A 14,814-nucleotide genomic window follows, 5' to 3' on the forward strand; every position below is an offset into this window, starting at 1 on the left:
GTGTGGAGAATAATAATATTTTAAAATTGTTACAAGTAACAACTACAAAATTTGAACTATACCGGCTCCATCCATGTTCCTTGACATGAGTCCCATAAACCCTAGAAATTCGGAGTAAAGGGTTTATGCAAAACTGACAAACATAACAGTTTCAAATTCTGTTTCTTCCATCACAAGTATCAAACACCAACATCACCATGAAACTCCTCAGAACAATCTTCATCCACCACATCCACAAGCGCCACCGTTTCCTCAACCCCAAATGCGCCTTTTCATCTCCTTTCTCAAACTCTTCTTCAACACCAGAAGACACTGAAACCCTACATTCCAATACTAGAAACCAGTCCACCAATAGTTGGAGTATATACGGCAACGTAGTTGCGAAACAAAGAATCAGCGATCACAGTGATGAAGATGAAGAAACCGAGGATGAAAAACCAAGTGAGAGTGAAAATGGGAACATGATGAATTTGAAGAATAGAACCATAGTTAGGACGAGGACGACGGCGGCGAAGAGAAGTACTGGGAAGGTGAAAACTCAGTGGGTTTGTTATGATTGTGGGTATACTGCAGGACAATGGTGGGGGACTTGTCCTTCTTGTAACATGGTTGGGACAATGAAGGAGTTTCATGAAGCGAAAGTTAGTGATGGTGTTGATAGTAGTAAGCTTAGAAGTGGTTTATCGGTTTCAGAAGATGCAATGAGAACTTGGCTACCGCAGAGGGCTGATCAGTTGCAACCGGTTAAATTGAGTGAAGTTAATAGTGGATTCACTGAGAAGGGTTGGCGATTTCCTTTGTAAGTTTTGTTTTTTTTATTTGTATAATGGTGTTGTGTTGAATATTTGGAGTTCTGTGGGTTTTAGATCATTAAGTGGTTGATTGCTATTTGGTGCTTTTATTTAGAGTTGATTGGAATTTTGATGGACTAATCTTGAGGATTATGCGAGTATTTATTAACCATGTAATCTTCGGAAAATAGTAGAGTACATGAGTTGGACTTGATTATAATACTATGCCTCATTAGTTCTCGCTGTAATCAGGTCTGGCCCTTTTGGAGATGAAGTTTCTATTGTGCTCGGCGGTGGTCTTGTACCAGGTTCGGTCCAATTTTTTTGTTTGCCGTTTTTCCTTAACTATGTTTGTCTGTTTTTTTGGGTAGGACTAATATTAAAGAGTTACTGCATTTGGTGTGATCTTAATGAATGGATCATTATTGGAACACTGTTTCTGTTCCTTTTTCCCTTCTTCTCAATCAGCATGATATTTGACTTTTCATAAAAATGCTTCCATCCGTAAGACCAGCTATATTGTATGGGACAAAGTGTTGGCCGGTAAAAAACCAACACGAGGATTTAATAAGCTTAGCAGAGATGATAATGATGCGTTGAATGTTTGGAAGATTAGACAAGATAGGATTAATAATGACTGCATTAGAGAGAAAGTTGGGGTAGCTACTATAGTAGAAAAGATAGTGGTAGCCAGACTTAGGTGGTTTGGGTATGTGGAGGGAAGACTTGTAGATTATGTAGAAATGAGAGTATGTCACTTGGAGGGTAATTAAATCGCTAGAGGCTAAGGAAGACTTAAAAGAAATTATTAAGAAAGACATAAAGATTAATGAGTTTGATAGATATATGATATATAGCAAAATATTATGACGCCATTTGATCCATGAAGCTGATCCTATTTAGTGGCGTAACACTTGGCTGTTGTTGTATAAAAATGCTTCCAGCTGCCTGTTCGAGAAGCTGTAATATCTTCCTTAATTCAAGTTTATTTGATGTTTTGGCACATAATGAATTTTTTTTCATGGGTAATTAATATACTATCGTGGTTTTGAAGGCTCTTTGAATTTAGTTAGTGGTGATCCCGGTGTTGGGAAGAGTACACTATTGTTGCAGGTATGCATTCTTTTTTCAAAACTCTGATGATCAATCTTCTTTCAATGGATTTGTAAACTGTCTTTAATGCTTGGTTTATTTGCAATATTGAATTGGAAGATGGCATCATTGATAGCAGAAGGAGGCAATGGCAGTGATGGCGAGGCCTGTCCAGTTGTATATGTCTCTGGTGAAGAGGTTTGCTTTTAATAACCCTCATGTATTTTGCATTGCGAATAGCAATAGTCATTTACTTCATGGATGTTAAAGGTGGATAATATAGTTTAGACTTTGATCTCTAACATTCTTTTAGGACTATGGCACTCTGACTTAGTGTGTATTTCTGTTTCATCATTTTCAGAGCCTTCAGCAAATTGGTCATAGAGCAAATCGCCTTGGGATTAAATCTGATATTTATTTGTATTCAAGTACTGATATTGAGGTATTCTCATGTATTCTGTTTAATTGGTTTGATGTGGCATTTTCTTGCTTTTTTACTCATTTTAACTCATATTTTTATCATAAAGTTATTATCTTGCAGTATATAGGAGTTTGCTCCCATATAATGTTGTTCTGTAATTGACCGGCATGGAGCATGATGTAAAGAAGTCTCAATAATTGTCTTCTTTTTTATTGCTCATTTTACATGGTGTCAGGACATATTAAGGATAGCTCAGTCTCTCCCCATTCGAGCTCTGGTTGTTGATTCAATACAAACTGTTTATTTGAAAGGAATAGTAGGGAGTGCTGGAGGGATTATGCAGGTTCTGAATCTACCTTATTTAATTTACCTTTTAGTTTCTCAGTGAAATATGCTGGTTATTGGTGCATGACTTTGTATGCGTGTGTGGCAGGTGAAAGAATGTACTTCAGCTTTGATGCGATTTGCTAAAACGACTAACATCCCAGTACTTTTGGTGAGCAATAGCCTCTATCAATCTTATGATTGTATTTATTTACATAGTGTCTTGTTTTGCGTCATATCAACTTTTTTTAAAGACAATAGTGGACATTTCCATCTTGACCTACCAAAGATTTAATCCCCTAAATCATCAACATCAATTCAAATGTGCTAGTATGGTAAAAGTTGAAATGTTTTTCTGTGAGTCTAAAAGAGCCAGGTCATGTGATTGGAGTTGCTTGTCTGTACTTCATTTATAATTTTTCCGTGGGCATGTATCTCAATACAATATGGCCTTTATATTTGTTAGTAGCATTCTTGATAATCTTTTGATTTTTTTTTTTACTTTTTCATTCCATGTTTCAGATTGGGCATGTAACAAAATCTGGAGAGATAGCCGGGCCTCGTGTTCTGGAGCATATTGTTGATGTTGTCTTGTACTTGGAAGTTGGTACCTTGTTACATTCATCTTTCTTTGGGTAGTCAATGCAGATGATTTGTGCCTATGAGGCTATTATTATAGTTTTATCATGACACATTCAGATTCAGATAATGAAAATTTAATAAGGGTCACTTATTTTCAGTTTAGATGAGTTTCAACAAATTTTTGCTAAATTGCATTATAATATGGGAGAAATATCCCTGGTGATGTTCAAAGAAGACTATTGTTATCTTTTATAAAGATCCCTTTTTAAATTCTGTCTTTGCAATTTTGATGCCAACTTCCTCAAACAGTGATGAAATAATATTAGAAGACATAACAAAAAAGTCACAATCATAATGAGTTGAAAGATGGTGATATATAGTGGAACTTCTCCAATGGTTTTTTTTTTTAAAATAATTGATATTTGTTTTTATGATATTTAAACTAAAATCTGACAGCTTTGCTTATAAGGCATTGCATTTTACGTGTATGTTTCTTATAGTTTGATTCTTGGATGTCATTACCATTTTCTCCTTTCTAATTGCTTATAATTAATGTATAGGGTGAGAGGTTCACTTCATATCGAATGCTCCGCGCTGTGAAAAACCGGTTTGGATCCACTGATGAGGTATATGCCAGGACTAGTTTCCATTCAATTAAGGAACAATTACTGATAATTACTACACTGTTTATATTAAGATTTGTGAAAAACTGTCTATTCGTAATACTCTTGATATCTGTACAGCGTGTGTAATAGCATGGATTTGTTGCTCTATTCTTATAGTATATGTGTATTAATATTTTTTATGATGCTTAATAATTTTGAGAATGTGTATATATCAACTTGTGTAGGGGACTGAAACTTAAAATAACATTTATTTTAAAGGATTTTACATGTCAAACTTTTCCAAGTTGCTCTCAAAAAAAAAAAAAAGGAAAAGAAACCGCGTAAACAATTACTCTTTATGTAATATTATGACAATTTGTTAACAGCATTTATGCTTCGATTTCTTTTCTTTTCTTTAATCAGGATTATATGAGAAAATTGATGTTTGATCTGTCTTGTCTTTGATTTTTGTAAACAGCTTGGAGTTTTTGAGATGTCAGAATCAGGATTTCAGGCTGTTTCCAATGCCACTGAAATGTTTCTCACTGAACAAGACCCTGATTCAGATGTTTTAGTTGGGTTAGCTTTTACCGTAATCATGGATGGTTCAAGAACTTTCATAATTGAAGTTCAGGTAATTTTTTAATTATCATTGTATAAAAAACAATGGTGATGATTTTTGGCATAATGGTTTGAGTTGTTGTCATGTGACGATGTCAAGGGTGCGAGTCATAAATTCAGGCTCTTGCAAACTCAATGCAAGGCTACTTATACTAGACCCGCTATGGGTTTGACTCTTCCACGAAGCTTTCCGTGGTGGGAGTTTTATAGCATTAAGTGGCCTACTATTTATGTTACAATAAAACCTTATCTTATTTAAAATAATTTATAGGCAAAATCTTTAGAATTTCTTGTTCTATGCTGTAATATTTTAAAATCATCTGTTAAGAAAGTTTAAGTTTTTATCATCTCAAGCATCTTAGTGATTTACGGGGTTGATGTATAGTTATACAAAAAGCAATAAGAGGTCAAGTTCTCTAGGGATTTTGTTCTTTATTGGACAATTTTCTCACGAGACGTGACCAAGGTAGATGTCAAGTTCTCTAGGGATTTTGTTCTTTATTGGACAATTTTCTCACGAGACGTGACTATCATCATATCACTACCACCCTTGCCATTAGTTGTGGATACATCACAGGCCTGTGTCAGAACTTATCTGTACTAGAAGCTTGGCTTCCGTATATGGTAGCAAGGCCTTTGTAGAAACCTTACTCTGAATTTGTGATTATGTAACTATCTCTGCATATAATATTATTTCTTCTCTGAGGTTCTCCTTTAAAGAAATTACTAAGACTAATTTTCAATTTTTTTTTCTTTTCAAATTTACTTTGCAGGCACTCTGCCTTTCTCAATCCCCGGTGGCAGGGTCAACTTCAAAAGTGGTTAATGGAGTTGACTCAAATAGAGCTAACATGATCAAATGTGTAAGTTATTGTTTTTTATTTTTAATCTTTTATTGCCTGGACACTGTACTCTATGGTTAGTATTTTTTCACTTATCAATGAAAAAATTTACGAAAGGAATAATTGAGGGGATATTGATTTTCTTGTTTAAAATATAAGCTGCTGCATTGGAACTTGTTCAGTTCTGCATTGATTATTTCTCTGTTCCTTAATCTGCAGGTTCTTATAAAGCAAGCAGGTCTTCATATCCCTGTAAGTGTAAGTTAATTAATGAATTTGATTTATTCTGTTGGAAATTTCACCCTCATTGTGATCCGCCTCTAGCCGCCTTATTGCAGCCTTCATTGCAACCTCCGATTAAGTGAAACCTATTTGGGTCCTACTATTTCTGTTAGGGGGACTTGGGTGAGCAATTGATTGTAACTGTTCCGCAGTATAAGGAATGGAGGTGAGGTTGAGAGAGTATATTGAGGAATTAGCAGTTAGGTATGAATAGGCAGTAGCTTCTCTATAGGAGCTGAGCTCCGGTCAGAATCAGGGTCGTATTCCCTCTGTAGTTTTTCGTTGACATCTTAATAAACAATCAGTTCCCCTCTTTCATATTATTCCATTTGTTGTTGATTTTCTACTGTTCCGTTTCTGGGTTCTTAACATAAATTTGCACTATAACATACAATAATACAAATTCTGCACCCGCAACATTCAATTCAACATTCAATCCAAAAAAAGGCATTCTTCAAACTTTTTATCTTCTAAAGTAACTATCTGCCATGTTCATGTCTCTTTAATGCTTAAAATATAACTGGTGGGAATATATTTTCTTTTTATATTTGTATTCTTGTTCTTACATTGTATTTCCTTGTGTTTTCTTTGTACAACAGTCTGTGCATTTGAATGTTGTTAGTGGATTGACATTGACTGAGACTGCTGGAGATCTTGCAATAGCAGCTGCAATTTGCAGCAGGTCGGTATTCTAATTTGTTTGAAATGGTACTGTAGTATGTAGATTGAGGGGGTTATGGTTTATCTTTCAAACTCCTTATCTGGAACATAAGTTTACTAGGACTATTACATGCACGCCTTCTTTTCCAATATAATATTCTATATCTACTGTTTCATTTAGTTATGGTGTTTTTTTTTTTTTGTTCCAGTTTCTTGGAGTACCCTATTCCAAAGGGCATTGCATTCATTGGTGAAATTGGTCTTAGCGGAGAGCTTCGCACGGTGAGCTTGTTCTTGCTGTTATTAGATGTTCGGTCGCTACTATAATATTTAATTATAAAGACAAGTTCCATGTCCTCAATATTATATCTGATATTTATACTATAGGGTTTAATGATGTGAGAGTGTGATACGGCTAAGTCAAGTATTTTACTGCATCACCTTCACTGTGCATCAGAGGTTGTGATATAACTGTGGACCAAATTATTGCTAAAGGCTAAACCTGGTTCCGAAAAATACATTACAAATTACTGCTAAAGGCTAAACCTGGTTCCGAAAAATACATTACAAATTACTGCTAAAGGCTAAACCTGGTTCCGAAAAATATTTTACAAATTACTGCTAAAGGCTAAACCTGGTTCCGAAAAATACTTTACAAATTACTGCTAAAGGCTAAACCTGGTTCCAAAAAATACTTTACAAATCTTTTTTCGCATACGAAAAACTAATAAGAGGAAATAACTACTGGGAAGCATACATTGGATCTGTTTAAACAGAGGAATTTTAGATGTGGCGAGTTTTCGTGCTTTTAGAACCATTTTTTGTTTCAAGCCAAATTGTAACACTTTCTTTTGTTTATATATTTATTTTATTGAGCCTTAGTCTGGTTATTTGATTATTTAATGATGCAGGTTCCTAGAATCGACAAAAGAGTACACGCATTGGCAAAGTTGGGTTACAAAACCTGTGTAGTACCAAAGCAAGCAGTAAAAGCTTTAGGAACTGAAGGTCTAGAAAATATTAAAATAGTAGGTTGCAAGAATCTGAAGGAGTTTATCAATGTCGTATTCAGCAGATAAAGAAAATTAAATTAAAACAAGCTGCTAATGTTGTGCAGATCTCTCTTTGTTTTGTAAGATGTACAATTTGACACTTTCCGAAGTTTGTAAATATAGATATACCTATAGTTTTGGTTGTCTTGTGTCAATTATGTAATTTGATGTTACAAGCATTAAATTTGCTAAAGTAACTTGCCATTTTAATGGCATTATTATAATTTTTAACTAGGACTTAACACACTTCCATCTACTTCTGATATGTGTTCTGTTCATCCTGCTTTTGCTTCTTCTGTGTGTTGTTGAGGATTCACAAAACTGGGCTGGTGGGTGGAGGACAGCAACCTTGCCCACATCCGGTCTGTTATCACAACTCTCTTCTGTCCCTCATTTATAAGCTGCACATACAAAATAACATTTTCACTTATGGTAAACGAATGATATAACACCGATGCAATGGCTCCTATTCAAAGCAAAAATGAAGCATGGTGGAGAAAAAGTGTCAAATATGTTGTTCAATTGAAATAAAGGAAGTATCTGCTATTTCATCAAACTCACTGTTAGTCTTAACTGACTAGATGTGGTGGCATGTGAAAAGCTACAATTTGTAGCCTAAGCTTAATCGTGCGATTGCATGTAACTGATAGTTAAAACCATGTTAATGTGATAGTAAAGAGTCACAGTAACTTACATGAAATGGAATGTAGCAATTTCTGCCATTAACTGGTCCAACTGTGAAACCTGTGTATCCCGCCATTGCACCATGAACGGCACTTTGAGCAAGTAAGGTGCAAAACACATTATCAGATGCATTACTTGGAATAGCACGAATCATGTAAGTAGGATCTGCAACACAATTTGTCTTCACTTTTATTCACTGCATTTTGTTCTTTAATTAATAATTCAAATACAGCTCCAAATAAAGAACTCACCAATATACTTCAGATTTATAGTCATTTTCTTATTTCTTGCAAAGTGATCCTACAGTAGAAACAAACATTTTAATGTAAAACAAAAACGAAGAAACTTCTACAGTAAGGGAAAACTTTGAGATTTCTTACCTTAATTTTCAGAGATAACCAAAGGCCAACATCATGAAACAAGTCATCTGAAGCAGCATCTGGCCTGTTCTTATTAGATTTGTCACTAGGAAGAATTAGCTCCTGACCTGCACCTTCAGCTATTACTATAACCATGTGTCCTTGTTCTCTCAATCTTTTCTCAATGAACTCCAATACTCCTCCTGGTCCTTCAAGGTAAAAGGGTGATTCTGGAATCAAACAACAGTCCACATCTCGGCTCGCAAGAGTTGCATACATGGCTATAAATCCTGCATCAATATGCCACCATAACAACTAACCATGAGTTCTGAACAGTGTTCAAAAAACCAAGCTGAACAGTCCCGCTCAACTGGTTGAACCGGAATTGAACTGTGATCCTGCATAAGAATGAATGAAGCTTACCACTGCAACGCCCCATTAACTTCACAACACCGATTCCATTCTCAGCACTCTCTGCTTCAACATGAGCAGAATTAATAGCTCTTTGTGCCTCTTCAACAGCAGTGTCAAAACCAATTGACTTGTCAATAACCTGATTCAGATACAGAACAACATTTTTCAGTATAATTGCATAACAGGAATATAGAACTTTTACATATGACGGAAAAGCATCCTTACAGGGATATCATTATCAATAGTTTTCGGAATTCCAACCACCGCAACTTTCAATCCTCGTCTTCTAATTTCCTGAGTACATAACCAAATTTTGTGATGTAAGTAAAGTTTGACAGATAATTGTTTCAGTTAGAGATCGAACTCAAATGTTTCTATCGATTCGACCATAATAAAACTCGTTAACCACTTGAGTCTAACCAATCCATTCCCATAATAGATTATAAAAATCAATCAAACTACATCAATTAATCACTACCTCAAAGATCAAAGCTGCTTCATTTTGAGTTCCGAATCCTCCAAGTATATAAACCTGATTAATGCCTCGATCCTGAATGCTGTCAACAATCTTTGAAGTGTCATGTCCTCCATACGATGTCTTCAAAATGGTTCCACCGCGTTTGTGGATATCATTGACAATCTTTGGTGTTAAAGGAATTGTATTTCTCGAGTAAAAACCTCTATATCCTCCCTACATTAAACCAAACCATTACAATCTAGATCAACTTTTCATGAAACAAAACCTAGAAAATTGAGCACTGTCATATAAATTATGCATACCTCTATTCCCAAAACTTTGTGCACTCCATACATATGGTATAATCCACAAACTAATTCTCTTATCACTGTATTTAAACCAGGACAAAGACCACCACATGTAACAATACAAGCATACACTTCCCTTGAATCAAAATACACCTGTAATACATTCACTTCATATTATATTATGTGCAAGGCGATGTTTTAATTTCGATCAAACGAAAAAAGACAAATTAACCTTTTGAGCAGGTCCAGCGCGTCGAAAAAGGGTCCCTCCTGGACTATTTTTATGAACTACTATCTATAAAAAAAGGAAACAGATTCGAATTATTGACTCAGAAACACTGAAAGAATAGTAGAATTGTGTAGAGGATGAGAAACAGAACCGAATGTTACAAAACGACTTACCTGCTGCGCCACAGTATCATCCGTATTCACATAATATTGTCTGCAAACATGAATTAAACAGGTTAATCATTGAATCAAACTTTCCAATTAAGGTAGGAAATTGATTGAAAACAGTTTATGGACATGTGTTACTATAAAATCATCACTGAAATGGTAATCACACAAAATAAGGCTAAGCAAATGATTTGAATGAAATTGATCACATACTTGACAACTGCATAGGAAGGATTATCTTGTAATGGGTCAGGATATGTCTGCATGATCAACCAGAAGCAGAAAAAATCATGAACATATATATCCATTCAAACAACAAAGATTTATGAGAGAATTAAACCAAACATGATTAGAATCAGTGATGAAAAAGAAAAAGAGTTAGAACAACATACAGGGAGATCAGGGATGTAATCAGACAAGTGAGGAACATCCTCAAGTGTGGAGTCAGAGACATAGGAAGTTGCAGAATCTAGCATGGTGTTCTTTTTCCGTAGTTTTCACCCAGTTCTTCAACTATCTTTACTTTTCCTACCAAAAACACACTCACATGTAAATATATATATATATATATATATATATATATATATATATATATATATATATATATATATATATATATATATATATATTAAAGAGGCATAGTTATTGCCGTATGAAATAAAACAATACTTAATTAACTGAATCATGTGGCGGGTTTTACATTGGGACCAACTGAATTTCCATAGCTAAAATTGTTGACTGAAATCTGAATGATAATTAAATTATTATTATTATTTATTTAAAAATGTCAACTATTTTTTTTATATTAATACATTAATATAAATAATTTCTACCTACATAGATAACTCTGAACCAACAATTTACATTCATTTTACTCGATTAACATTTATCATGCATGATTTTTTCTTAAACTTTTTCACAAAAGTATTTGTTCATAAAATTATTCCTTTGATTTATTACTAACATCATAAGGAGGTTTAACCTTTAATTAAGTTGAAAAGCCAACAAATTATCAATGGTTTATAGGGACAACTTATTTTAAAAACTAATCACAGATGAAAACTTTATGTTTGTTATTGCTTTTTTTTATAAAAAAAATATTGCAAGAAAAAATGTCTTTGTTTCTTTGTTCCATTTTGAGAATATTGCGTTATCACTTTCACTTTTTCTTTGTATGCTCAATTTTCAATAGTTTATACTTTATAGGTGCCATAAGGTTCATTGGCCTAAACCGTCACCCTAACCAAATGTGTTATATGCAAAAGAAAGCAACCATTTAGTTATTTTTAAGTGTATTACCAATTTTCCTTTTTCATGGTCATTGTTTCTTTCTTCATTTTTGCATCAAGCATTGTTCAGCCATCACACTCAAAGAAAGTGTTGCGCCCCACCACTCACATGCTTTCATTTTTTCTTCTTTCTATTCTTGTTGAATATATTAATAATTTTTTATTTTATTTTAAACATAATTTAATCAGCATTTAATAATAATAATAATAATGAAAAATAACAGTTTAAAGTTAATAAAAATATGTACAGTTAATTAGAGACAACAATTTTAAATAATTTTGTAGAGTGATAATGGGCCCCTTTATTTTGTCTTTTTTTTAAAAAAAAATTATAGTGTTACATAATTTTATTTAAAAAAAATTTATAAACTTTTTTTTCATAAAATTTCAAATAAAAATTTGGGTTGAGTAATAATTTTTAAAATGTTATTTTAGATATTTTATCATTTTATTGAAACAAAATTTAGATATCAAAATTTTAAAAAATCACTTAATTTTGAAGTTATTTTAAATTATTTTTGAAATATAATTTTTTGAAAAATTTGCGATCTCATCTAATGTTTTAATTTTCAATAATGTATGTTTATGTTATAAGATGTCAAAATTGATCTTTCAGTTTTAAAAATAAAACGAATATTAAAAATTTTGTAATATTTTAAAAACGGTTTATTAAAATCCATTTTTAAAAATAAAAATAAAATTTTATTTTTTTAAAGCTCAATACCTTTACTATATAATTAATTATCAAACACAAAATTTGATTTTAAAAACTTTTAATTTTGTTTTAATTTAATTTTCTTATTTTAATAAACATTAGAGATGGTTTTGTTATTTTTGAGCGATCCTCGTATGTTACGGGGCGACATTAATGTTGAAGATGAAATTCATCTGCCTTAAGTATTGTTTTCTAATGGTCAAAAATATCATTCCTATGTACTAACTAAAATTCAATAGAGGGTGAGAGGGACATAAGATATTACCACATCAAAACAGTCCAAAGATGGATTTTAATGGATTATGATGGTAAATAGTACTGATATATGTTAATTCTGGAACGTGGCCCCTCGTCTGGAAGCTTAAAGTTCCTAAAAAGATCAGATCTTTCATTTAGATGATGAAGCATAATAGCCTGATCATAAATAAGTGGCTTCATCAAAGGAATTTTAAGGATCCTTACTACTCTGAATGCCAAGGCCTCATTGAAACCATTTTCCCTGCAATTCGAGACTGCGAGGCTGCCAAGAGTGCGTGGATTCTTTAAGTGGCTCCTCGGCATAAGATTCTTTTCCAATCTTAACTTTTGTTTGATTGATATTAATTTGCAGGAAAATTTTGGGCGATGAGGATAATACAATTGGCAAGCTATACGGGCTACCATATGTTAGGTGATAATATGGATTATGATTGTCTAAAAAAGTGCATGTGTGTGCATATTCCCTGTGCAAGGGCATAGAAACTTAGAGGTCCTAGTAGGTATATTACACATTTAATGGCGATGGCTAGCTCATGACGGTGAATAGCCATGTACGGTGGTTTTTGAGGCTGTTTAAGGAGCCAAACTCAGGTGAGGTGAGAGGCATTGTTGTTAGCCGACGCTGCTAGGTTGCATGTGAGAGGTTATAGTGATGTTTCTAGGGCTACTCAAAGCGGAGTGTTCTCCGATAAGTGTTTGAATGTGTGTAAGTAAGTGTTACTTCAGAGTCGCCCCCCTTTCCTTTGAAGGATGGGGTATTTATAGGAATTCCTTATTCATAGGATTTTCTTGGAAAAAGTCGCAACCTACCTAGTCAAAAGGTGGACTATAAAATTCATGTTCCCAAGGGATACATGAGTCAGTAACTGTCTTGACTTTTCCATCATCCAAGACACATCTTATCTCACGTTTCTTCTCCTTAAGGGTGAGGAAAACGCAAGGGCGAGGCAGTACCTCCCTTTAAGCGTCCTCGCATCATCGCCTTTTCCTAGGGCGGTCCCAAATTGTCGTCCTTGGCAAGGTTATTTCCAAATATTACATTATACAGTCCCTTAGACACAAGTCCTTCGGAAGAGGGCGAAGTATTTTTTTTACCTTTGGTTAACGAGAGTATTCCGAGGACTGACATTTTCCCTTATGATACTTTTGTCGGTCTTCAAGAATTCAGGCTTTCACGACAACTACGTGTCTTGTCTAACGCGCCATTCAAACATTATATCAAGTAGTTCGATCGGGAACGCTGAGTCCTTTAGCAAATTGTTAATCTTTTAGGAGGGACTTCCATCAAGTCCTATAGCAAGACTTAACACTAAGTCTCCAGGATTGATATAGGTCGCACCCATTTAAGCATGATTTGTATGCCTCGGTCCTGCCCGAGGAAACTCTAAGTCCCTCGGGAAGATTGTTAATCTTTTAAGCAAGACTTCCATAGAGACCTCTAGCAAGACTTGACACTAAGTCAATGGGGCTTGATATATGTTGTGCTCAATTAGCAATTAGGCTTGGCTTGTATGCCTCGGTTCCACCCGAGGAAACTCTAAGTCCTTTGGGAGGGTTGTTAATCTCTTAGGTTGGACTTCCATCGAGCCCTCTAGTAAGACTTTGCACTAAGTCTCAAGGGCTTGATATAGGTCGCACCCATCCAGGCATGATTTGTATGCCTTGGTCCTACCCAAGGAAACTCTACGTCCCTTTGGAGGGTTGTTAATCTCTTAGGCAGGACTTCCATTTAGTAACTGAGCATAATAATAATATGTGTGTGTGTGTGTTAGGTTATTGGATGTGAGAATGATAAAATGAGTAACTGAGCATAATAATAATAATTGGATGAGTAAAAGGTGGGGGTAAAAGTTAGTAAGCCAATTAGAAGAATTAAGTTGGTAAGAGTTTAACTAAAACAAGAAAATAGAAAGTTAGAGAGAAGTGAAGAAAAGAGGAAAAGAAGAGAAAAAGGAGAAGAGAAAAGAAGATAAGAGAATAGAAGAGGCAACCATAGAGGAAGATTTAATCTAAGATAAGAGTGGGTTTTTCATATAACTATGGGTTATATAATGTATGTGATGGGTAGTAACATGTGTAGGATTTGAGGATTTTCAATTTCTAGGTTTTGACTTGTTAGGCTTTGAATTGAATTCATAAAATTAATTATTTAATCATGTCTTATTGTTAGTAATTGATCCTATATGATGAACACATGTTATTATGCTTATATTTCCCGAACTATGGATGTTTGGGTGGGTTTTATGGTGAAAAATCGTGTGAAATAGAATTTGTCTGAAACATAACTTTTCTGGTTTTTCGTGAGGCCGCTTAGCGCGGTCTGCTATGTGAAATTTTATATTTTTGTAAACTGAACTGGATCTTGTATGCTATTAATTTATCATGAATTGTCATGAAATTTCTGGAATTTTATGAATATGTTTGGATGGCTTTTGAGGCAATTCTCTATATGAACATAATACTTGAATTTTGTGTATATGTATGTTGTGAATTGCAATTGGTTGAAATTAACATTGTTAAGCTTTGTTTGCTACATGTTAATTGTGATGTGTTGATTTGGTGAGTGCTATGAAAGTGTTTTTCATATGTGATTGATAACATGATGTAGATGTTATTGATTGGCTGTATTTTTTGGTAAAACAAATAGTGTCTTTATCATGTC

General features: G+C 34.1%; 2 protein-coding genes across 6 annotated transcripts; one reads left to right on the forward strand and one right to left on the reverse strand.

Annotated features, from left to right (window-relative positions):
* Positions 1-61: 61 nt before the first annotated feature.
* Positions 62-7,518, forward strand: LOC131632473 (uncharacterized). Of its 2 annotated transcripts, none has more exons than XM_058903217.1 (15): positions 62-799; positions 1,044-1,099; positions 1,846-1,904; positions 2,004-2,081; positions 2,245-2,325; positions 2,540-2,647; positions 2,738-2,800; positions 3,151-3,231; positions 3,771-3,836; positions 4,294-4,449; positions 5,210-5,299; positions 5,498-5,536; positions 6,160-6,242; positions 6,430-6,502; positions 7,132-7,518. In XM_058903217.1, exons 1-15 carry the CDS (start codon positions 198-200, stop codon positions 7,297-7,299), a joined length of 1,803 nt encoding a protein of 600 aa, XP_058759200.1. In that variant the 5' UTR covers positions 62-197; the 3' UTR covers positions 7,300-7,518. The 2 variants fall into 2 exon arrangements, with proteins under 2 accessions (XP_058759200.1, XP_058759202.1); XM_058903219.1 differs by having other exon boundaries at positions 5,498-5,530.
* Positions 7,265-10,782, reverse strand: LOC131632474 (ATP-dependent 6-phosphofructokinase 7-like). 4 transcript variants are annotated; one of them, XM_058903222.1, is made up of 14 exons: positions 10,724-10,782; positions 10,591-10,635; positions 10,283-10,418; positions 10,104-10,150; positions 9,897-9,936; positions 9,727-9,789; positions 9,510-9,647; positions 9,208-9,420; positions 8,955-9,023; positions 8,739-8,868; positions 8,337-8,605; positions 8,208-8,256; positions 7,967-8,121; positions 7,265-7,673 (listed from the first exon to the last, which is right to left on the reverse strand). In XM_058903222.1, the coding sequence occupies exons 3-14, from the start codon at positions 10,364-10,366 to the stop codon at positions 7,548-7,550; spliced, it is 1,383 nt and encodes a 460-aa protein (XP_058759205.1). In that variant the 5' UTR covers positions 10,367-10,418; positions 10,591-10,635; positions 10,724-10,782; the 3' UTR covers positions 7,265-7,547. The 4 variants fall into 4 exon arrangements, with proteins under 4 accessions (XP_058759205.1, XP_058759204.1, XP_058759206.1 ...); XM_058903221.1 differs by having other exon boundaries at positions 10,569-10,635; positions 10,724-10,767; XM_058903223.1 differs by having other exon boundaries at positions 10,728-10,747.
* Between the last annotated feature and the right edge of the window lie 4,032 nt (positions 10,783-14,814).

The sequence above is a fragment of the Vicia villosa genome, unplaced genomic scaffold (genome assembly GCF_029867415.1).
Source record: "Vicia villosa cultivar HV-30 ecotype Madison, WI unplaced genomic scaffold, Vvil1.0 ctg.000941F_1_1, whole genome shotgun sequence".
Taxonomy (NCBI): domain Eukaryota; kingdom Viridiplantae; phylum Streptophyta; class Magnoliopsida; order Fabales; family Fabaceae; genus Vicia; species Vicia villosa.